The sequence below is a fragment of the Plecotus auritus genome, assembly GCF_963455305.1.
Source record: "Plecotus auritus genome assembly, chromosome: 3".
In the NCBI taxonomy this organism is placed as follows: domain Eukaryota; kingdom Metazoa; phylum Chordata; class Mammalia; order Chiroptera; family Vespertilionidae; genus Plecotus; species Plecotus auritus.
This window is the reverse complement of record NC_137772.1, coordinates 108266962-108291220: the sequence shown is the minus strand read 5'-3', so window position 1 is coordinate 108291220 and position 24259 is coordinate 108266962. Positions and strand designations below refer to the sequence as shown.

At 40.4% G+C, this 24259-nt stretch overlaps 1 protein-coding gene across 3 annotated transcripts in view; it reads right to left on the bottom strand.

The window, feature by feature from the left end:
- Positions 1-201: 201 nt before the first annotated feature.
- PROSER1 (proline and serine rich 1) overlaps positions 202-24259 on the bottom strand; it is a 70625-nt gene continuing 46567 nt past the window's right edge. For all 3 annotated transcript variants that reach the window (XM_080659395.1, XM_080659396.1, XM_080659397.1), the window contains 3 exons: positions 2924-4709; positions 2298-2448; positions 202-1498 (listed from right to left, as the gene is read on the bottom strand). In XM_080659395.1, coding sequence (XP_080515521.1) covers positions 1376-1498; positions 2298-2448; positions 2924-4709 — 2060 coding nt within the window. In that variant the 3' untranslated portion in view covers positions 202-1375. The remainder of the gene's footprint in view (positions 1499-2297; positions 2449-2923; positions 4710-24259) is intronic.

Below are 24259 nucleotides of genomic sequence, written 5' to 3'. Positions count from 1 at the left end.
GCACAGGCCAAGCTGAGGGGACCCCTCCCCCACCAGTGCATGATTTTGTGCACCAGGCCTCTAGTATTTAAATAAGTGAGTAATCAGTAGTATCTATTGAATTTCAACTAAATTTGGACAAAAATGTTCTATATATTAGCTTTAGCACATACAAAAACTTAAAAAGCCCATCTAAGCATTTAATAAGTCACTTATAAAATGTTATATCCATAAAGTTTATTTTTAAAAAATTATTAAAAACTAACCATACAGGAATATTTATTAATATACTTAAAAAGTTTGTTCCCCATGTTGAAGGAAAATACATTAGCAACATCTTCCAAACACCATCTTTATAAAAGTAAAACTTCTAGATGCTGAAATGTACTACAGTAGATTCTATAGTTTACACTCTTAATTACAGGATTGGAAATAATTCTCCCTACTCTGTCTCTCCAAATGTGGCAGTTATTATACTTAAATTAATAACATACAATCATGTTATACTACCACAGATCCTTAGAGTACACACTGCATATTTACTAACAGAGCAAATCTATTGTCACATAATTATTTTAGATAAGCATTTGACTTCAAATACAAATAGAAATACTACATCCCATGATTGTAAACATTCACCAAGAGCTCCAGAGTATAATGAGTAATAGAGGTTGCCCAAGAGTCACTCAAATGTTTCTCACTCATTTGGATATTGCTGAGATTAAGTTCTGAAGGCAAATTATCACAAGCCTCACTTGTATTTCTGTAAGTAGTCAAAAATACCTGAAAGTCATTCTAAAGTCTATATTAAGCACCATTTCACTTACTTAAATATAGAGTTAAATTCAGCAGTATATGCATGATCATTAATACCAGAAATTAAAAATAACTGTGGGTCTCAAGTCCCCTTTTGTGAATACATAAGGGGTTCTGCGTTCCAATGATGCTAATAGGAATCACTCATGCATACCAAGGGTAGTAACTCCCCTAGGGCCACATGCAACCCATAAGTCTGAGGCACAAATTATTACTTTTGTCAGTGGATGCTATACAAGCAGATTTAAGGCTGTATTCGGCTATAAAGAGTTCAACCTCCTCTTTAGTATTCTTATTACTTAAATCACATACACAACACAAAATTTCATAGGATGGGAGGTGAGAAAGTCCCCAAACACTTTTTAAATATTATTCTCCATACAATTCATTATCAGCATATTTACACAAGGGGAGTGTTCATACTTAAAACCTTTAAAAATGCAATCATGTTTTAAAACTCATCCCAATTTCCCCAGGATTCTTATTATCTGTTTTTTTGGACAAGTTCACATTTGTCAGCTTGTTCACTGCAGTCCTTAGGCAATTCTGATGGTATTCCAAAGGTAAATGCAAATTATATTCACTGCCAGCCACTTTGGGACAGGCCTGGTTGCAAAGAGAATGGTGTTCCTGACGTTGAAGAAAAACTAGGAAACCCATCTGGCTGAGCTGGATAGCTTTCCAGAGCTGAAGCTGAATGGACCTGATAGAAAAAAGAACATGCAGTTTAGCAGAAAGTCAAATTACACCAAGTCTGCACTTGCTTTTGTCTATGCAACAATACAGATATTTGAGGTAGAAAAGAAAGAAAAAAAACGTTGGACAAGATCAGTCTGCTCAGTCTCCTAAAATTTTTAAGAAATGTTCAACTTCTGATGGTGGAGGTGCACAGAAATGCCATTAAAATGATTTTAAAAATAGGTTTTCTAGAGAAAATGTGCTTAAATTGTAGAAAACAAGCTAAAATTTAACAGTCATGGCCCTAGCCGGTTTGGTTCAGTGGATAGAGCGTCAGCCTGTGAACTGAAAAGTTCCAGGTTCAATTCCGGTCAAGGGCACATGCCTGGTTTGCAGGCTCAATCCCCAGTGGGGGGCATGTAGGAGGCACCCAATCAATGATTCTCTCTCATCATTGATGTTTCTATCTCTCTCTCCCTCTCCCTTCCTCTCTGAAATCAATAAAAATATACTTGAAAAAAATAAAAATAAAATTTAGCAGTCATGTATAAATATTCCATTTGTAAAATTTCAAAACTCAGATTTGAAAATATATAAGCAGGAAAAACAATTCATACAGATGAATATATTCTATCACCTTTGTTGCCTTTCTGAAGGAAGATAAGCATAATTTGCATATTTTGGAAGAATTAGATATCATATCTCTAGATATTCTGCTAAGAGTCATTTTTTTTGCAAATGCTGGGATGTCACTATTGGTATTCTAAGATTATCACTACAGAAGCTATATGACATTTTATTTATGCCAGACATTGTCTGTTTACCTGCTGTAGCAATGCTGACTGTGCAGCTGCATTATGCTGTAATTCTTGCAAGGATGACTGTGAAGGGTTCTGGGAAAATCCAGGGATACCTGGGAGGGACAAAAGGCCTGGAAAAACAGAACTGCCTGCAGTTTGAAGTCCAGATGATAAGCTAAAATGATAGAAAAACAGAAAAATATAAGACAAAAAAGCTATTGCTTCTATATTTGTCAAATACTATTTTAACATGTAAAAAAAATCTTAGAATTTCTCTGTTGGAAGGAAACCATAAAAGTCAGCCACTCACTAATATAAATGTACTTTCTGTTATAAAGTGTATTATTCTGAACTCAATTAAGTCTATGTTTTGCATAGACAATATTTTTTTGTGATTTTATAATCAGGATAAATTACCAAATACAAATCTTAAAATTATCTGAGTAGGCATTCATGTTTTATATATTTACCTTAACATGATTGAAGAGTCATAAAACATTTTTTAAGCACTGAAGTTTCAGCCCAGGAAAAAATAATTTAGCACCGCCAAACAATTATTTTGATTTTACTTTGAATGACTTAAAAATAAGACTATGAAATACAAGTTAGGTAAAGAATGATTTTATCCTATTTCCAAACTATCCACATACCTGGCTTGTGCAACAAGAGCAGAGTTGAAATTGGAACTAAAAGCTGAAGCAAATCCTGGGAGGACAGGAGCTGGTGATGGGGTCGTAGCAGTGACAGGTAGTGGTGTAACTGCTGCAACTGTAGAGGGTGCCTGCAGCCCCGGGAATGAAGGGAGAGCAGGGGTGACACTGGGGGTGTTAGAGACAGAAAAGCCAGGGTAGGATGGATTTGAAGATGGCAAAGGTCCTTGAGTAACTGAAAAAAGTGAGGGGACAGCAGTAGACAAGTTAAGGGGGAAAGGTGTTGCTGAGACTGGTGCTGAGACAGAAAGCCCTGAGAGAATAGCTGATGTAGAACTAGGATGAGGGATAGATATGGATGTGACTGTTGCAGATGAGGTGACTATTAATGTCCCTGGAAGAGATACTGATGGATTAAGAGATGGATTACCTGTCAAAGGAAAATTACTGGTCAAAGAAGTAAAGGGAGGAAGAGCAGTGAATACTGGAGTGATTGGAGTGGAGGAACCATGTGGTGGAAGGGAAATAGAGGAAAGGGGATTTGAAACATTCAAGGGAGTACTCAAACTGGAAAGACCTGATAATGCAGGATTAAGGCAAGTAGATAAACTGATGGGCACTGATGTAGAAGTATATGCATGACCTAGTGTCCCTGACAAACCTAAAGTGCTATGAGAGGGATTCACAGAATGAGATGGACCTTTAAAGGCTGAGGGAGTAGGACTTATGGGTTCAGCTTTTATTGTAGCAGAAATAGTTGCTACAGCAGGGCTAGCTGTAATATTCAAGTCTGAGTTACTTGGATGGGGGCCATGCAAAAGGATAGCCGAGGAGCCAGAGCTAACTGGCCCTGAAGTTAAAGCTGATTTTGGAGTAGCTAGAGGAGATTGGACAGGCAAAGTAGGGGGAGAGGAAGTTGTGTTGGCCACAGGAGAGGGAAGGCCTGGGAACATGGCCAATCCTGGAGTAGAAGACTCCTGTGGGGTGGGAATGGCAGATGGGGCATAACACTTGTTAGGGGCTAAAGCAGGAGAATCTGAGTTGTGATTAGTAAGAGAAGAGAGTGAAGACAACCCACTTGTAATAGCAGTGGATAAAGCAGAAGAGTTTATTAAATTGGTATCCTTTGATGTCAGAAAGCCTTTTAAAGCAGATAGAAGAGGATTATTTAGACCAAGTGGACAAGCAACACTAGGAGCAGAACCACCAGCAATTACAGAAGGATTTGGGTTGGACATGCCTTGGGATGTTGGTGTTAAGGGCAAGGGGAGACCTGCAAAAACTGATGACAATGAAGCAGGATTTGGGCTGTTGGTAGAACCAATAGTAGAGGTGGCAGAAAACGGGAGGCTAACAAAAGAAGCAGAAGTAGAAACAAATGTTTCATTGGAAGCAGGAGTGGCCCGAGGTATAGATGTGGCCTGAGGGACTGGGGTAGGAGTGGCAGAAGAACCTGGCAGTGGAACTAGGCCAGGAAAAACTGAAGGAACAGGAATAGACATTGCGCTATGGACAGAAGTGACAGGTGCAGCTGGCAATGAAGGGGTTCTGATAACTGTTGGATTTGGCATTGATGGTTGAGGTGTATGAACAGCTGAGGAGACCTGCCCTGGGAACACAGGAAGGATAGTATTCAGCATGTTCAGCCCAGAAACTGTGGCAGTTGCTGATACTGATGAATGATTTGCTGCCTTAACAGGGGATGCAGAAGGAACAGGAGTTGCTGCAGGTGTTGCAGGATTAGAACCGTGAGGAGAAAAGAGTTGACTTGCTGGGGCAGAAAATGCTATTGGAGGGAAAAAGGCAAAAATTTATCATCATGGTGAAATGTCAAATTTTAAATCAAAATAAAAACATAAAACTTTTTGTAATATTTAACAAATATCAAAGTAAATCAATGACAGGAATAATAGGCTATTCCAATGTATATATTACTAGATTCCATTACCATTATTTTCACTATGAGGCCCCTATTAGATCCAGTTGTCTTAGATTTTGCTTAGAACACTCATTCAACTCATAGTGATAAAGCCTTGAGCAGTTAGCAAATAAACTTTCTTTTCATATTTTCCCAATTATTCAAAATTTAAAGAATTTATTTTAATTGTGATTAATGTCAGTGTGCTAACTTTTCCTTTAATTCTTTCATGACATTTATCTAAAGTAATAATACAAGTTTTAAGAGCTTTTAGGACATCACTTTCCTTTTAGAGGCATTCAAGGCCTTCCAGGGTTTATGCCAATCTCTATAGTCTTCTTTGTCTAGACTTTGTGAGTTGAACTAAATATTTCAGATTATCAATCTATATAGATTTTTTCACTCTTTAAGCATTTTCTCATACTGACTCCTCTATACTACCTTAACCTCTAACTTTACCTGGCTTGTCCTAGGAGCTCCTTTAGGGACAGAGGCCATGTATATATCATCTTTAGAGCCTTAGCACCTAGCATAGTGCATGGCATGTGTGTATTTAAATGTGTTTACTGCACTGAATCCATCATGATTATCTCAACTATAGTTCCCAAACCCATTTAAGCACTTATGCCCAAGACTTCTAGAATTTCTATATTTTTAATTTGATAAAATCTATAAATAATTAACATACACAATATTGGGGATGATTTGGGTTTCTTCCCTGAATCCATTTAGTGACAATGTTTACCTCTGATGATTTATTTGGTACCAAATGGCTTAAGTAGCTAATGTCATAATGACAACTATCTGCTGCTATACTCACATCAAAGTCTGTTTCAGTTGTAAACAGACAATGTTCCTTTTGTAGTAATAATAAATTGATAAATTTTTGCATGATTAAGACTTAAATTTTAAAATCTATGCATAATAAAGACTATTTTGACAAAGAAGCTAATGTTAATGAAGTTACATTTATGCTAATCATGGGTGGGAAAGGGACCATAGGAAAACTGCATATACATAATACATTTCTATACTAAGTGACGGCCAAAGAGTGCCATATGGTACAGTTGTTTTACAAAAGAAGAACTTGAAAATATAATATATAAGTATATAAACTTCACACTCAAAAGGCCTTAAATCTGTAGCATTTCATGCTGTAAGCAGTAATTTAGTTTCAAAAAACTGAAACTAGTTATCATTTTAAATTTAGAGTAAATAAGAAAATAGATTTGTACTTTTTTTGGTATTTAATTTGTTTTTATAAGAACTAGAATCAAAACAAATATATACCTATCTCTGTGTTTATAAGTAATGTACCAAAAATTATTTAGGTCAACATTGGTTGGGAAACATTTGAGAATTCACCATCTTATTTAACTACATGCCAGAGACCACATAGTTAATGACAGATTGCAAGGTAAAACCAAACTGTCCCATAGTGTTCTTTATACCAGCAAACTCTGTTAAGGATCTCTTTTATATAATAAAGCAAAAGCCATATACTATTAATCACAGTACCTGCAGTTAAAATGCCACAAAACAAAAATAAACCCCACTTTCCTCTCATCTATTTTAGCACTATCTGTCCAATCTTGTGCTAAGTACTTTATGCCCACTATTTCATTTGTCCTCACATAACCCTCTGAGATAGCCCCATTTTATAGATATGCAATCTGAGGCTTGGTGTGATTAACTGACTTGTTAAAAGATTATGCAGGAAGGTTTTGGAGCCCGCACCATATTGTGAGATTTACAAAATCCTTCCTGGAGGAAGCTGCTGAGGGTGGCCATGACTAGGTGTGTGGCACTGCTCCTAACACTGAAGACCTCCACACCAGACCAAGATATGCAGAGAGCTGCCAGGAGTTAGGGTCTGGGGACTGCGGTATTTGCCAGGGGAGGGAGTATCAGCTCCCTAGCCCTGGGTGCCACTGGAATCGGGAGCTGGACAGAGGCTCAAGTGTGAAGCCAGCCAGGAGCACTAGGGGTATGGGGGTAGGTGGCCAGGTGGCATTGGCTGCAGAGGCTACAGCAGAAGTGCAGCTGGGGATGCCCAAGGCTGAGACTCATCGGAGAGACTGGCAGCGGATACCCCACCATCATTCCACCTTGGAAATTTGCCCTAATCTGTGTCTGTGGGAGGGGCCACGTGGTGGAACTCTGAGACAGCAGAGGGGTCTGAATGGTACACCTAGCAGTGAATCTGAGGGACCCTTTATTCTCTGGAAGAACTTCTGGTAGAGAGCAGGATTGGGGCTGGACAGTGTGCCCTGGAGAAAGAGGATCAGTCCTACTTTGAGCACAAGGGAGGAGGCACGCCTTTCTCCACGTCTGGAACAGCTATTTCTGTCCCACCCTGCAGCAACCTGAGGCAAGGAGGAAGGGCTCTGGGCTGGAAATTTGCATTGGTGCAGCTGGGTCTGGCAGTGTGGGGGACTTCGACATTTGGCCTGGTCAAAGCCTGGGTGGAGACCTAGCCCAGTGGTGGCCAGCTGCACAGAAAGATTGGAGTGCAAAGCAGGGCTGATTCATTTTTATTTATTTATTTTTTAATCCCCTCCTGCTTGAGGTGGCAGCAAGGGGGTGCAAGTGAGCCACCAAGAGCTGAGGTATTTAAAGGAGAGGAAGTGCCAGCCGTCCCTCCTACAAACTACAGGCCAGCCCCAACATAAGTCTGTTTAAACCATCCTGTCTAGGACAGGGATACCCCACAGTGCCCAGTTCTGTAGGGGAATGTGTGGGGAAGTATGGGACTTGGTTGGAAAGTTTATAAGGAGGAATCTCTGAAAGGTCAGGGTCCACCAGGGGAGCTGGCAAAAGGCAGCTGCCCCTGCCTTGACTTTTCCAAATAAGTCTGAGCCCCTGGGTGTTTTACTGGAATCTTTATGTTTAGTCTTTAGACGTCCTTGCTTAAAGGACACTGCAGATGCATGTCTTCTCAAGGATACTTACCCTGCTGATAGTATCTAGAAGTTAATTTTAGTTCAAGCTGTTGTTATAATAAAAGCATAAGGAGGCAGGCAAACGGGGCTGTCTGGTTCCCATAGCCAGGCAGTCCCTTAGCCCTCTCGTTCACAGAAACATGTGTCAGGGTAATTTTTCATCCATCACTTAGGGTCTACTGGTCAGCCCTGGCAGGAAAGGAGAGCAACTAAGAACAGGGACATTCAAGGTGCGAGAACTGAGGCTGACACAGCCACTGGGCTATAGAGGCTCTGCCCACTGGACTACTTGGGGATCCATCCACCTTGTCATGCTTCTGTCAGGTTATTCAGTGCCACGCAGGGACAGTGACTAACGCTGGCTTGCACCAGAGAACCACCTGAAAAGCCTGGAACCAACACATCCCAGGCCAGATTCAACAACAGAGCAAAATCCAGTGAGCTCTACAAACAGCAAACCCAAAGGGTTTCTTTTCTTTCTTTTCTTTTTTATTTCATATCTATTGTGTCTCTTTCCTTTTATTCTATTCCTTCTTTTCTCTTTGTCTTTAATTTTTCTTATTTTATTACTTTCTATTCTTGTTTTACTTTATCTATTCTATATTTTCATTTATTATTATTATTATTCTAAAACTTATTAATATTATTTCCTTTATACTTTTTTTTAATACCTATTCTTTTTTTTTTTTTTTCTTCTTTGATATTCTCTCTTTTTTTCTTTTTGGTTCTTTTTTTCTCCTATAATACTTTTGGTCTTTGTGGCTTTTAGTATTCTTTTTGTTTTTCCTTTTTTAGTCTTTAATGCTGTTGTTTTGTTTTATTTTTCATGTTGTTCTTGGTTTGGCTTGCTTTGTCTTGTTTTGTTCTATCAGCCTTGTTTTGTTCTGTGTAACAGTTGGCATAACGTGGTTGGGGTTGACCCAAACAGGCAGCAAGCCTGAGGGCTGAGCTCACCTACGAAAGGGATGACAGCATTAAAGACCCAAACAGAACAGGAAGGCCCACAAAACCCACACAGGGGACGTTCCTATTGCACCCAGGTCAGAAGATCAAGGGGGCCACTTCACCAAGACAAGGAAACATAGAAGTTGTATCAAATACATAGGAAAAAAACACACAAAGAAACAGCAACAATGGGAAAACAAAGAAACAGATCCCAAATGGAACAACAGGAGGAATCTCCAGAAAAAGGCCTAAATGAAATGGAAGCAAGCAATTTTTCAGAAACAGAGTATAACATAATGGTTTTAAGAATGCTCAACAAGGAAACAGCATGAAAAGGACATAGAACCCATGAAAAACAAACAGTTGGAAATGAAGAATCACATAGCTGAAATAAAGAATACTCTACAAGAAATCAATAGCAAGTTAGAAGAAGCAGAAACTCGAATCACCAAATAAGAAGACAAAGTAGAAAAATCACTCAAAAATAGCAACAAAAGGAAAAAGAATAATTAAAAAGCAAGATGGCAGCTAAAAGTAGCTTTGGGACAACATGAAACTGAACAACATTCACTTCATAGGTGTACCAGAGGGAGAAGAAAGTGAACAAGAGATAGAGAACCCATTTGAAGAAATGATAGAAAACATCCCTAATTTGATAAATGAAAAAGTCACACAAAAGCAGGTAGGACAGCAAGGCTCAATCAAGATGACCCCAAAGATACACACACGAAGACACAGCATATTAAAATGGCAAATGATAAAGACAAACAGAGAATTTTAAGGGCAGCTGGAGAGAGACAGTTACCTACAAGGGAGCTCTCATTAGACTGTCAACATAGTCCTCAACCAAAAAACTACAGGCCAGAAGGGAATGGCAAAAAGTATTCAAAATGATGAAGAGCAATGATCTGAAACTAAGACTACTCTATTCAGCAAGGCTATTATACAAAACTGAAAATAAAGTAAAGAGCTTCCCAGACAAAAAAAGGCTAGAGGAGTTTATCACCACCAATCCAGCATTGCAAAAAATGTTAAAGGGGCTGCTGAAAGAGGAATAGAGAGAGAGAGAAACATAGGCCTGAAGAATAAAAATAGCAATAAATACCTATCTATCTATCTAAAAGCCTAGGCAACCATTACAACTGAACAACCAGTCACTATGATGCACACTGACCACCAGGGGGCAGATGCTCAATGCAGTAGCTGCCCCCCTGGTGGTCAGTGTGCTCCCACAGCCAACCTCCTGCGGCCGCCCATGGCTGGCCCACCGATTGGCCCCAATGGCGGGGTGGGGGGGTGTCTGGCCAACCTCCTGGGCCCCTCGCCCACACCAGCCAGTTTCCCACGGCCCCTCCCCCCAGCCTCGCCAGCCAACCTCCTAGGGTCCCTCGCTCTGACAGGCCGGCCCCTTGATAGGCCTCGATCTCCAGTCAGGCAAAGGGACCCCACCCATGCACGAATTCATGTACCGGGCCTCTAACCAATAATAACATTAAATGTAAGTATCTTAAATGCTCCAATCAAGACATAGGATAGCTGAATGGGTGAGAAACATGACCCATATACTAGGTGTACCAGTTAATGTGGATTTTTTTTCAATAGATGGAGTTACACATATGTTGATACATATGCGTTTTGATATGTATGCTATTTTGTTGTATTGACAGCAAGCTTCAAAATTTTAAATGTCAAATTTGCTGAAGGTGTTAACATCATAAGATACTTTTACGCTTAAAAATGTCGAATTTCGTGCCAAAAAAAGAGTGTTTGCGGGAAATTTTAATTCATTATTTTGCAGAAAAGTGCTGCTGAATACTTCGGGAAGCTTATGGTGAACATGCTCCATCTCAAGATACTTGTGAACGCTGGTTTAAACGCTTTAAAAGTGATGATTTCGATGTGAAAGACAAAGAACGTCCAGGTCAACCAAAAAAGTTTGAAAACCAACGATTACAAGCATTATTAGATGAGGATGCGTGTCAAACTCAAACACAACTTGCAGAAAGATTTAACGTTGCTCAGAAAACAATTTCCAATCATTTACAAACAATGGGAAAGATTTTAAAGGAAGGAAAATGGGTGCCACATCAACTGAACAAAAGACAAATGGAAAACTGAAAAGTCATCAGTAAAATGTTGCTTCAATGGCACAACTGAAAGTCTTTCTTGCACTGAATTGTGACTGGTGATGAAAAGTGGATTTATTTTGAGAATCCCAAATACACAAAATCATGGGTTGATCCAGGTCAACCATCAACATTGACTGCAAAGTCAAATCGCTTTGGAAAGAAGACGATGCTCTGCGTTTGGTGGGATCAGGAAGGTGTGGTGCGTTATGAGCTTGTAAAACCAGGTGAAACCATTAATACTGATCGCTATCGGCAATGAAACATCAATTAGAACCACGCTTTGATCGTGAAATGACCAGAATGTGCCAGAAGACACAGCAAAGTAATTTTGCTTCATGATGACGCACCATCACACACTTCAAAACCAATTAAAGACACGTTAAAAGATCTTGCCTGGGAAGTATTAACCCTCCCACTGTATTCAGAAGACCTTGCTCCTTCAGATTACCACTTGTTCCGATCAATGGCATACGCACTTTCTGAGCAGCACTTATAAACATACGAAGAAGTGGAAAATTGGGTCTCTCAATGGTTTGCCTCAAAACAAGAAAAGTTCTATTGGTACAGTATCCACAAATTACCTGAAAGATGGGGGAAATGTGTAGCTAGCAATGGACATTACTTTGAATAAAGCACTTTTGATGTTTCTCTTGAAATTATCGTGTTTTCTTTGATTACAAAATCCACATTATTAACCGGTACACCTATTATATGCTGTCTACAATAGACCCACCTCAGAACAGAAGACACACACAGGATGAAAGTGAAGGAATGAAAAAAAATTTCCATTCAAATGGAAACAAAAAATAATCAGGGGCAGCAATACTTATCTCTGACAAAATAGACTTTGAAACAAAGGCCAAAACAAGAGCTAAAGAAGGTGATCTATAGTAATAAAAGTGTAATACGCAAATCAACCGAACAGCAGAACGACTGTCCAGACGACCATCCTATGACACCCACTGGCGCCAGGCCAGCCAAGGCAGGTGCAATACGATTGGTTGGGGACCCCGCCATCGCCCCATGATCGTCCCACAGAGGGAGGCCCAGGCCACTGGCCAGAGGGGTGATCAATCAGGGAGTTCCACGATCACCCCAAAGAGGGAGGCCCAGGCCACCAACCGGTGGGTTGTGGCGGGTGGGCGGGGCCTCCCTCTGTGGGGTGCAATCCATTGCCCCAAAGAAGGAGGCTCAGGCTACCCCACAGTGGCGCAGTGGCGGGTGGGTGGGACCTCCCTCTGTGGTAGCGATCCATCGTGGAGCCACAGTCAGGTGGGCAGGGCCTACCTCTTTGGGGTGATGGATTGCGAAGCCCTGCAATCAATTGCGGGGCTTCCTGACCACGAGAGGGTGCAGGCCGGGCTGAGGAATCCCCCCAGATCCCTCTCCCAGTGCACAATTTCATGCACCAGGCCTCCAGTTACATAATAATAAGGGGTTGATCCAACAAGTAGACATAACCCTGGTAAACATGTATGTACCCAATATAGGAGCACAATATACTAAAAAAAACTCCTGGAGGATGTTAAGGGAGAGATGGATAGCAATTCAGTTATAGTAGTGGACTTTAACCACCCCCCCGCCCGCCCCCCGCCACCGACATCACTGGATAGATCTTCTAGACAAAAAATCAACAAGGAAACAGCAACCTTAAATGACACACTAGAACAGATCGATTTAATTGATATTTACAAAAAAATTCATCTTGAAACTGCAGAATATACATACTTCACTAGTGCACATGGGACATTGTCAAAGATAGATCATATGTTAGGAAACCAAATAATTATCTACAAGTCAAGAAGACTGAAACCATATCAAGCATCTTCTCAGATCACAATGGAGTGAAACTGGAAATCAACTATAATAAAAACATTTAAAAACATTCAAACACATGGAGGCTAAATAGCATCTTATTAACAATGAATGGTTGATGAATGAAATCTAGTAAGAAATCAAAACCTTCCTAGAAACAAATTAAAATAAACACACAACAACCCCAAATCTACAGGACACAGTGAAAGCAGTCCTGAGAGGGAAGTTCACAGTATTACATCAAGAAATATGAAAAATCTCAAATAAATGATCTAACCCTAAAACTAAAAGACCTAGAAAGGGAACAACAAAAAAAGCCCAAAGTAGAAGGAAGAAAATAATAATTATAAGAGCAGAGATAAATGACATAGAGAAAGAGCTGGTTCTTTAAAATTACTAGTATAAAGACGATTGATAAATCTTTAGCCAGACTCATCAAGAATCAAAGAGTGGCCCGGCCAGCATGGCTCAGTGGTTGAGTGTGGACCTATGAACCAGGAGGAGGTTCAATTCCCAGTCAGAAAACATGCCCGGGTTGTGTGCTCGATCCCTGGGGAGTGGGTGGATGCAGAGGCAGCCAATCAATGATTATCTCTCTTCACTGATGTTTCTAACTCTTCCTCTTTGAAATCAATGAAAATATGTTTTAAACAAAGAAACAAAGAGGACACAAATGAAATCAGAAATGAAACTGGCGAAGTAATAACTAACAACACAGAAACACAAAGGATTGTTAAGAAAATACTACGAACAATGACCTGCAAATAAATGGGACAACCTAGGCAATTTGACAAACTCCTAGAAAGATACTATCTTCAAAACTTCAGTCAGGAAGAATCAGAAAACCTGAAGAGAGCAATAAAAACTAATGAGATTGAAGTAGTAATCAAAAAATTCCTAGCAGACAAAAGTCCTGGACCAGATCACTTCACAGGGGAGTTTTACCAAACATTGAAAGAATTAACACTTATCCTCCTCAAAGTATTCCAAAAATTAAAAGAGGAAGGAAGACTTCCAAGCTCTTTATACAAGGCCAGTATTATCCTAATTCTAAATCAAATAAAGACACTACAAAGAAAATTACAGACCAATATCCCTGATGAACATAGAGGTTAAAACCCTCAAAATACTAGCAAATAGGATCCAGCAATACACTAAAAAGATTATACACCATGACCAAGTAGGATTTATTCCAGGGATGCAAGGCTGATACAATATTCACAAATCAGTAAAGGTGATACATCACATTAACAAAATGAGGGATAAAAATTACATGATCATATAAATAGTTGCAGAAAGCATTCAACAAAATCCAGTACCCATTTATGCTAAAAATTATCAGCAAAGTGGGAATGGATAATAAAATAATAAAGGTCATATATGACAAATCTATAGCCAACATTACACTTAGCTGGCAAAAACAAAAAGTGTTTCCCTTAAGAACAGGAACAAGACAGAGATGTATGCATATACCACCCTTATTCAAAATAGTACTGCAAGTCCTAGCCACAATGATCAGACAAGAAGAAACAATAAAAGGCATCCAAAATGGAAAGGAGGAAGATGACATAATATTTTACATAAAAAACTGTATAAAGGATCTAACAAAAATGACTAGATTTAATAAATGAATTCAACAAAGTAGCAGGATACAAAATTAATGTCCAGAAATCAATGGCATTATTACATGATAAATAGAGGCCCGGTGCCAGAATTTGTGCATGGGTGGGGTTCCTCAGTGTGGCCTGTGGGTCGAAACCGGTAGTCCAACGCCGCCTGGTGCTCCAGCGTATCCCGACCAAGCTGTGCCTGCTGCGGGCTTGCCAGCCGTGAGCCCTGCATCTGGTGCCTGTCCCGAGTGGGGTGGGGATGGGGCCGGGATGCAATCGGCCCTCTGGACAGGCGGTGAGATGCCCATGAAGGCACAGGATCCGGATTTTTCCTGCTGTGGAGCAGCGGCAAAGTGGCTTATGTGTGTCACCCCAGCTCAGGAGCCACCTGGAGGCTGCTTTTATATCGTTTCTTCCTTATGGAGCACCTGGGGAGGGGAAGCGGCCACAGGGCCCGAGGCTGACTTCCAGAAGGCTGGCAGCGCTGTCGGGATCGTGCAAGCAGCGCCGGTCTGTTGGTGCCTAGTCCGTTCTCCAAAGATTGGACCTGCAGTACTACTGAGGGAGTGAATGACTGCCACCCAGCTGGTGGGCTGCTGGGACGGGTCAGTCAGCTGAGCGACACTCCCGCTGTGGGAGCACACTGACCATTAGGGGGCAGCTCCTGCATTGACTGTCTGCCTCCTGGTGGTCAGTGCACATCATAGTGACTAGTTGACCAGTCATCTGGTTGTTTGGTTGCTTAGGTTTTTATATATATACTAGTGGCCGGGTGCACGAAATTCATGCACTCGGTGCGGGGGGCGGCGGGGGGGGGGGAATGTCCTTCAGCCCAGTCTGCACCCGCTCACAGTTTAGGAGCCCCACGATTGATAGCTCTGCAGAGGGAGGCCCCGCCGACCACCGCCGGCCAGGTAGTCTGGGCCTCCCTCTTTGGGGCAATCGCGGGGCCCCCAGCTGGTGGCCTGGGCCTCCCTTTGCAGAGCGATCATGGAGTGATGGTAGGGCCCCCTGACCAATCGCATCACACCCGCCTTGGCGGCGGCAGTCAGTGCTGGGTTGCTGCAGCACCCGTGACCCAGGAGGGACAGAGAGGTCAGCAGTTCAGCCTACTCGCCAGTCCCCACCCTCCCAAGCCTGCTGCATGCACAACCTGGCGTTTGGTCGTCCATTCAGTCGTTTTGGACATTACGTACCCTGGCTCTTTATATATTAGGATAAAAGATATAGATAGTGAATTCTCAGAAAAGGACTAAAACACAATCCATTTACCATCGCAACAACAAAAAGATATCTAGAAATAAACTTAATCAAGGAGGTAAAAGAACTACTGTATTTTTCCATGTATAAGGCGCTACTTTTTCTACAAACAGGCTTCCTCTAATCAGGAGCCTTATTGTTACTGACGTCAGCTGATGCCATAATTGGAGCTGGAGGTGGAGAGTGCACAGATGCCAACAGGGATGGGAGCTTTATGAGCCCATAAAGATGCCAAAAAATAAAAAGATAAATACCAGTAAGCGATTGTCTTACTCTGCAAAATTCAAACTGAATGTAATCAGCCATGCAAAAGAGCATGGAAACAGAGCTGCAGAGAGACAATTTGGACATCCTCACACTGAGTGTATAATCAGATAGTGGAGAAAACAGGAAGAACAACTCCTTAAGATGCCAAAAAAAGAAGAAAGCCTTAAGAGGAAAACCAGCAAAATGGGCAAACTTGGAGCAGAGGCTTAAGACTTGGATTGTGGAGCAGTGCCAGAGTGGCTTATGTGTGTCACTCAAGCTTATTCAATGTCTAGGCAAGAATGTTTGCAAGTAAAATGAACATTGTTGATTTTACAGAAAAGGCAAAATGTTGCTTCAATTTCATGAGGAGAGAAGGCTTGGCCATGAGAACACTAACAAAGTTAGCTCAGAAAATGCCACCAGTTTATGAGAATGATTGCACATATATAGACAGTGACTCAGAAGACAGCAGTGATGCAACAGAGGCTGAATAAAGTGATATGCAGCATAATATCATAGTACTAGTATGTCAACATTACCTGTGGTAATCTACACTAATAAAAGAGAAAGATGAAAATTGACCGTACCTTCGTGACACCCAACAGCCAGTCAGGAGTGAGTATGCAAATTAACCCAACAAAGCTGGAGAGTTAATTTGCATATGCAGGCGCCGAGCGGCCGGGGCGGAACGCTTGCATTGTCACCATGGCAACAACACAGGTGTTCTGCACCACCCCAGCTGCTCTGGGCTTCTGGGAAGCATGGGAAGGTGGAAAGGTGGCTCTGGGCCAGAGAGAAGGCGGTGCCGGCAGCCAGGGGAAGGAAGGCCCATTCTTGCACAAATCTTCATGCATCGGGCCTCTAGTTACTAAATAAAAATGTGTTCTGGCCCTGACCGGTTTGGCTCAGTAGATAAAGCGTTGACTTGTGAACTGAAGGATCCCAGGTTCAATTCCAGTCAAGGGCCTGTACCTTGGTTGCAGGCATATCCCCAGTAGGGGGTGTGCAGGAGGCAGCTGATCGATGTTTCTCTCTCATCGATGTTTCTCTCTATCCCTCTCCCTTCCTCTCTGTAAAAAATCAATAAAATATATATTTTAAAAATGTGTTCTGTTTTATGTTTAAAATATGGATTTCTTAATTTTGAGTTAGAAAAGTAGGGGGCATCTTATACATGGAAATATACGGTATATTAAAAAAGCTATAGGATATTGAAAAAAGAAATCAAGGAAGATAGAAACAAGTGGAAGCATATACCGTATTCATGGATTGGAAGAATTAACGTAATTAAAATGTTGGTACTACACAAAGCAATCCATAGATTCAATGCAATCCAATGGCATATTTCACAGATCTAGAACAAATATTCCAACAAATCATATGGAAACAAAAGACTCTGATCAGCCTAAGCAACCTTGAGAAAGAACAAAGTTGGATCACAATATTGGCTATCAAACTATAATACAAAGCCATTATAATCAAAACAGTCTGGTAGTGGGACAAGAACAGATCAACTAGAGGCCCAGGGGGAGGGAGATCCCTCAGTCTGGCCTGCACCCTCTCGCAATCTGGGACCCCTTGGGTAGGGTCCCTAGGCCTGGCCTGAGATCAAGGCCTATTGGGGCTTTCCTTCCCCTGGCTTCTGGCAGCTTGCTCCGCTGCCACTGCTTGCCATTTGTGCATCACTGACCCCTTGCCACCGGTTGCCTCCCTCTGTGGGCAACAGGAGTGGGGTGCAACTGCTTGGCTGGCCTGGGCTTCCCTCTGCGGGGTGATCGCTGGCTGACCCCGCACAGCCGCCACAGTGTTGCTGGCCGGTGGCCTGGGCCTCACTCTGTGGGGCAATCGATCGCAGGGTCCCCAGATCGATTGCCCCGCAGAGGGAGACTCCGCCTTCCCGTCACAGTGCTGCTGGCCGGGTATCCTGGGCATCCCTCTTTTTTTTTTTTAAGTAAGAGTCAGGCTTACTGAGTGATACAGGACTAAGTACTATGAAGGGTTTACCAGGATGGAAATGCACCACACCCTGCCCCTGCCACCCCCAACACCCAGAGACTACAGCACTTAGAAGTTACACACAACAGCCATAACTGCTGAATATCTGTTCGTAACAAACCATAGCATATTTATACTGTATCACATTGAGTGATTATAGAAATCTAGTTATATATTGCTTGTATAAAATCTTTTCTTTTGTAAAAAATATTTTTTTAAAAAAGTATAAAAAACATGTGCAGTTGAAAGCCCTGCCAGGACAGCCAGTCTGTAAACATTCAGTGAGTATGTGCTTTGGAAGGGTGCCCATGCCTCAGGCCCACAGCAACTCCAGCAGGGCCGGTGAGGTTGTGACACGGCTGCCACTCAGGGCAGGACTGAGCTGGACCATCGTGGGTGGGTACAGCAGGGCCTGGCACTGTGCCCTTCTCCAGCCTTGCATCAGGATTAGGGTCAAGGTCAGGGTCAGGGTCAGGGCTGGGGGCAGGCAGATTGCAGTTTCACTCTGAGTTCCATCCTCAACCTAATTTTGGTTGCAACTCATGGCTTTTCTTGGCTGCTCAAAGGTCCTTTGGGTGGGTGCCCTGGCGGAGAGGCTGGAGAAGTGCCCACAGCTGCCTGGTTGGGTGTCTCTTTGGCCCAGAGCCTCTGTCCTGCCTCCTGCAAGCCTGGCCCCAGGCAGAACAGAGCCCCCCTCAGGAATATTTTGGTCTCAGCGCTTCGTCCTGGGTTTCATCAACCTGGGTTTCTTCCCCTGGTGTGGCTGATCTGAGTTTCACAAAAAAGCTTTGCAGAACAGTCTCTTACAGGAACCTCCAAACCCAGTACAGGTAACTACCAACCACAGATCCAGTTATAGTTCTAAAAAGGTGGCCCTGGAATAGGTACAGGTAGTGGCTAAGTTGGCCTGCACTGGAGAGCCCTCAAGCAGCCCCAGAATCAACACATCCAGTGGCAGTCTTCAGATCACACCAGAACACCACTGAATGAACTCCATAAAAGAAATAACAAAAGCGTGGACTTGGCTGGCACAAGGACTCTGCTAAATCCCACCCTGTGGAATCAGCCCCACAAAAAGTCCACTGGCTGTGGATTCCAAGTCACCATGAAGATCAATCCCACCCACTGACATTACAATAATAATGCTTCAACTACAACAGGAGGGCACACACAACACACACAAAGGACACCTCTTACAGGAACCTCCAAACCCAGTACAGGCAACTACAGACACCCGGCTCAGGTGACAAAGGAGATTGTACCACTGGGCTACAAAGGACATCCACTATATAAGGACACAATGCCAAGACTGAGAGACATAGAGAATTTACCTAATACATAGAAATAAACACAGTGAGGCAGCCAAAATGAGGAGACAAAGAAACATGTCCCAAAGAAAAGGACAGGACAAAACTCCAGAAAAATTACTGAAAAAAATGGAGGCAAGCAATCTATTAGCTACAGAGTTCAAAACTCTGGTCATAGGGATGCTCAATGTACTTAAGAGGAAGAAAAGATTAACTCAGTGAGAACTTACACAGAAAAAGAGAAACCATAAAAAAGAACCAGTCAGAAATGAAGAGTACAATAATTGAAATAAAGAATAATTACAGGGAAAAATGCAGATTAAATAAAGGAGAAGATCAAATCAGAGATCTCTAAGATAAGCTATCGAAAAACACTCAATTGAAACCCAACAAAGAAAAAAGAATTTTTAAAAATATAGCTTATTGTTCTCTGGGAGAACAACAAGAGAACCTATATTTGTATCATATGGGTAGCAGAGTAAAAGAGAGAGAGCAAGGAATTTAAAACTTATTTTAAAAAATAATGACTGAAAAGTTCCCTAACCTGGTAAAGGAAATACACATGCAAATCCAGGAAGGGCAGAGGATACTAAATAAGATAAACTCAAAGAGACCCACATGAAGACACATCATAAATAAAATGCGAAGATTAATAATAATGAGAAAATCTTAAAAGCAACAAGAGAAAAGCAGTTAGTTGTGTACAAAGGAGGTCCCACAGACTGTCAACTAATTTCTCAACAGTAACTTTGCAAGTCAGAAAAGATTTACACGAAATATTCAGTGATGAAAAGCAGCGACCTGCAACCAATATTACCCAGCAAGGTTATGATTTAGAATGGAAGAGATAAAGAGCTTCCAAGACAAGAAAAAACTAAAGAAGTTTATCAACACCAAACCAGTATTACAAGAAATGTTAAAGGGACTTCTTTATGGAATAAGGGGTGGGTGGGGGGGGGGAGGAACTGTAAGAAAATATTAAAAAGAAAAAACTCTCACTAGCAATGTCAAACACATAATAAAACCAGTGAATCAACCAACTATGAAGCTAACACAAATGTTAAAGGGCAAAAGTAGGAAGATCATGTATAATTACAATACTAATTTAGGAAGACTCACAGACACACACACACACACACACACGCAAAAAAAAGTAAAACAAAATGACAAAACATAAACATGCACAGGGTAAATAAAAATGAAGTGACTTGCCCTAGCTGGTTTGGCTTAGTGGACTGAAGACTGAAGGGTCCCAGGTCTGATTCTGGTCAAGGGCACATGCCCGGGTTGTGGGCTCGATCCCCAGTGTGGGGCATGCAGGAGGCAGTCAATCAATGATTCTCTCTCATCATTGATGTTTCTATCTCTCTCTCCCTCTCCCTTCCTTTCTGAAATAAATAAAAATATATTTTTAAAAAACAGAGTGACTTTAGAATTAGTTCAAATTTAAGCAGCCATCAATTTAAAACAGATTGTTATAAATATAGCTTGGTATATGCAGTGCATGGTAACATAAAATCATCAAGAGCTATACAAAAAAATAAAGAGAAAGGAATCTAATCACAACACTACAGAATCGTCAACATACAAGAGATGAAAGCAAGAGAATAAGAAACGAAGAACTACAAAACAATCAGAAAAACAATAAAATGGCAATAAATACATACATATTAATAATTACTTTAAATATATATGGATTAAATGTTCTAATCAAAGGACATAGGGTACTATACTGCCTCTCAGAGACCTACTTCAGATCAAAAGACACACAGACTAAAACTAAATGGATGGAAGAAGAAATGTATGCAAATGACAACAAACAAAAAAGCAGATGCAGCGATATGAATATCAGACAACAAAGGCTTTATGACAAAGGCTATAGTAAGAGACGAAGAAGGACATTTCATAATGATAAAGGTATTAATCCAACAAGAAAACATAGCCCTTGTAAATATTACCATACCCAACCTGAAGCACTTAAATATATAAACAAAATATTGACAGATATATAGGGAGAGATGAACAGTGTTATAGTCACGGCAGGGGACTTTAACACTCCATTGACATCAATGGTTAGATCATCCAGGCAGAAAATCAACAAGAAAACACCAGCCTTAAAAGACATATTAGATTCAATATTTATAATTGAAATTTTAGAATGTTTCAGCTCAAAGCAGCAGAATATACATCCTTTTCAAGTGCACAAGGAATATTTTCCAGGATAGACCATGTTAGGCCACAAAACATACCACAATAAATTTAAGAAGACTGAAAATATAACAAGCATTTTCTCCAATCACAATAGTTATGAAACTAGAAATCAATAGCAATAAGAAAACTGGAAGCACAAAGACAAGGAGGCTAATTATTGTGCTACTAAACAATGGATGAGTTAAAAATTACATCAAGAAGGAAACAAAAAGATACCCTGAAATAAAATATAAAAACACCATGATCCAAAACCTATAGGACACAGCAAAACAATTTCTAAGAGGGGAAATTCAAAGCAATATAGGTTTATCTCAAGAAACAAGAAAAATCACTGAGACGATCTAACCTTACACATAAGGAAACTAGAAAGAGAACAACAAAACCTAAGTGAGTAGAAAGAAAGAAATAATAAAAATCAGAGCAGAACTAAATGAAGTAAAATCTAAAAACAACACAAAAGATATAGGAAATCAAAAGATAAAATTGATAAACTTTCAATCAGACTTAATCAGGGGGAAAAAAGAGAACACAAATAAATAAAATCAGAAATGAAAGAGAAGTGAAAAATGACACCACAGAAACATGAAGGATCTAGAATTGATGATGATGGATGTGCAACTTTGTGAATATACTAAAATGTCTAAATTGTACACTTAAAAAGAGTGAATTTTATCTCAACAAATCTGTTATTTAAAAAGTAACAATCTATTGTACTTGTCCTCCTCAGAGACAGTATGCAAAAAGTAAGTAAATAAACACAAAGGATTATAAGAAAGCACCATGAAGAATTATATGCCAACAATTAGAAGACCTGGACAAAATGGGTAAATTCCTAGAAACATCTTCCAAGACTAGATCAAGAAACAGAAAATCAGAACAAAATGATAACTACTAATGAATTTAAAACAATAATAAAATTTCCAAAACACAAAACTGCTAGACTAGATAGCTTCACAGGTGAATTTTTCCAAATATTCAAAGAAGAATTCTTCTCAACCTAATCCAAAACACTTAAGAAAGAAGGCTCCCAAGAGCATTTTATGAGCGTGGCATTAACTGGACACCAAAACCAGCCAATTACAGGCCAAATAAATGGCAAGATATGGATAGGAAGAATCAACATTGTTAAAATGTCCATACAAGAGGTTCCTATAAAAAATGATTCTGCAAACCAATTATAGGCCAATATCTCTGATAAACAATATTGCAAAAATCTTTAATAGAACATTAGCAACCCAAACTCAGCAATACATTAAAAATATTATATACTACTAGAGTCCTTGTGCAAGAAATTCGTGAACGGGGGCAGGGAGGGGGTAAGAGGGTGTGTGTGTGTGTGTGTGTGTGTGTGTGTGTGTCCCTCAGCCCAGCCTGCACCCTCTCCAATCTGGGACCTCTTGAGGGATGTCCGACTGCCCGTTTAGGCCCGATCCTACTGCTGGCTCCCAACCACTTGCCTGCCTGCCTGCCCCTAACCGCTTCTTCCTGCCAGCCTGATCACCCCGTAACCACTCCCCTGACGCCTAACTGCCCTCCCCTGCTGGCCTGGTCACCCTCAACTGCCCTCCCCTGTAGGCCTGGTCCCCCCCGCCCAACTGCCCTCCCCTTCAAGCTTGGTCCCTCCCAACTGCCCTCCCCTGCTGGCCATCTTGTGGCAGCCATCTTGTGTCCACATGGGGGCGGCCATCTTGTGTGTTGGAGTGATAGTCAATTTGCATATTACCTCTTTATTATATAGAATGATCAACTGAACTGGGATTTACTCATGATATGCAAGGTTGGCTGATTATCTGCAAATCACCTAACACGATATACTACATAAACAAAATGAAGGATAAATATATGATAATATCAATAGATGAAGAATAAGCATTAGGAAAAAACCAGCATCCATTTATGATAAAAACTCTCAGTACATTGGGAATAGAGGGAATATACCTCAACATAATAAAGACCATATATGACAATCCCACAGCTAACATTATTCTCAATGTTAAAAACTTAAAAGCATTTTCCTTAAGATCAGGAACAAGATAAGATAGATGTCCACTTTCACCACTTTTATTCAACATAATAATTGAAGTTCTAGAGGAATCAGACAAGAAAAAGAAATAAAAGGCATGCAAATTAGAAAAAAAGTAAAACTATCATTATTTGAAGATGATGTAATACTACAAAGAAAGAAACCTAAAAGTTCCCACCAAAAAACTATTAAAACTAATAAAAAATTCAATAAAGTAGGAGGCAAAACTAATATTCAGAAATTAGTTGCATTTTTTATATACCAAAAGCAAACTACCAGAAAGAAAATTAAGAAAACAATCTCATTTATAGTTGCATCAAAAAAAAAAAAAAATACTAGGACTAAATTTAACCAAGAAGGTAAAAGACCTGTACTCAGAAAACTTTAGACATTGAAGAAAGATATAGAAGATACAAATAAATGGCAAGATATGGGTAGGAATCAACACTGATAAAGTATCTATACTACCCAAAGCAGTTTACAGATTCAAAGCAATCCCTATCAATATACCAATGACATTTTTCACAGAATTAGAACAAATAATCCAAAAATTTATAATAATAAAAAGACTGAGAATAGTGAAAGTAATCTTGAGAAAGAAGGAAGTTCAAGTTATCATGCTACTTAATATCAAACCATACTACAAAAGGCTGTATTAATCAAAACACCATGGTATTGGTATAAAAACTAAAACCTAGCTCAATGAATCAGAATAAGGAGCTCAGAAATAAACCCACATGTATGTGGTCAAATAATCTATAGCAAAATAGGAAAGAATATACAATGGGGAAAAGACACTCTCTTCACTAAATAGTGTTGGAAAAAGTGGACAGATGCAAAAAAAATACCTTGATAATTTTCTTACACCATATACAAAAATAAAATCAAAATTAATTAAAGACTTAAATGTAACACCCCAAACCATAAAACTT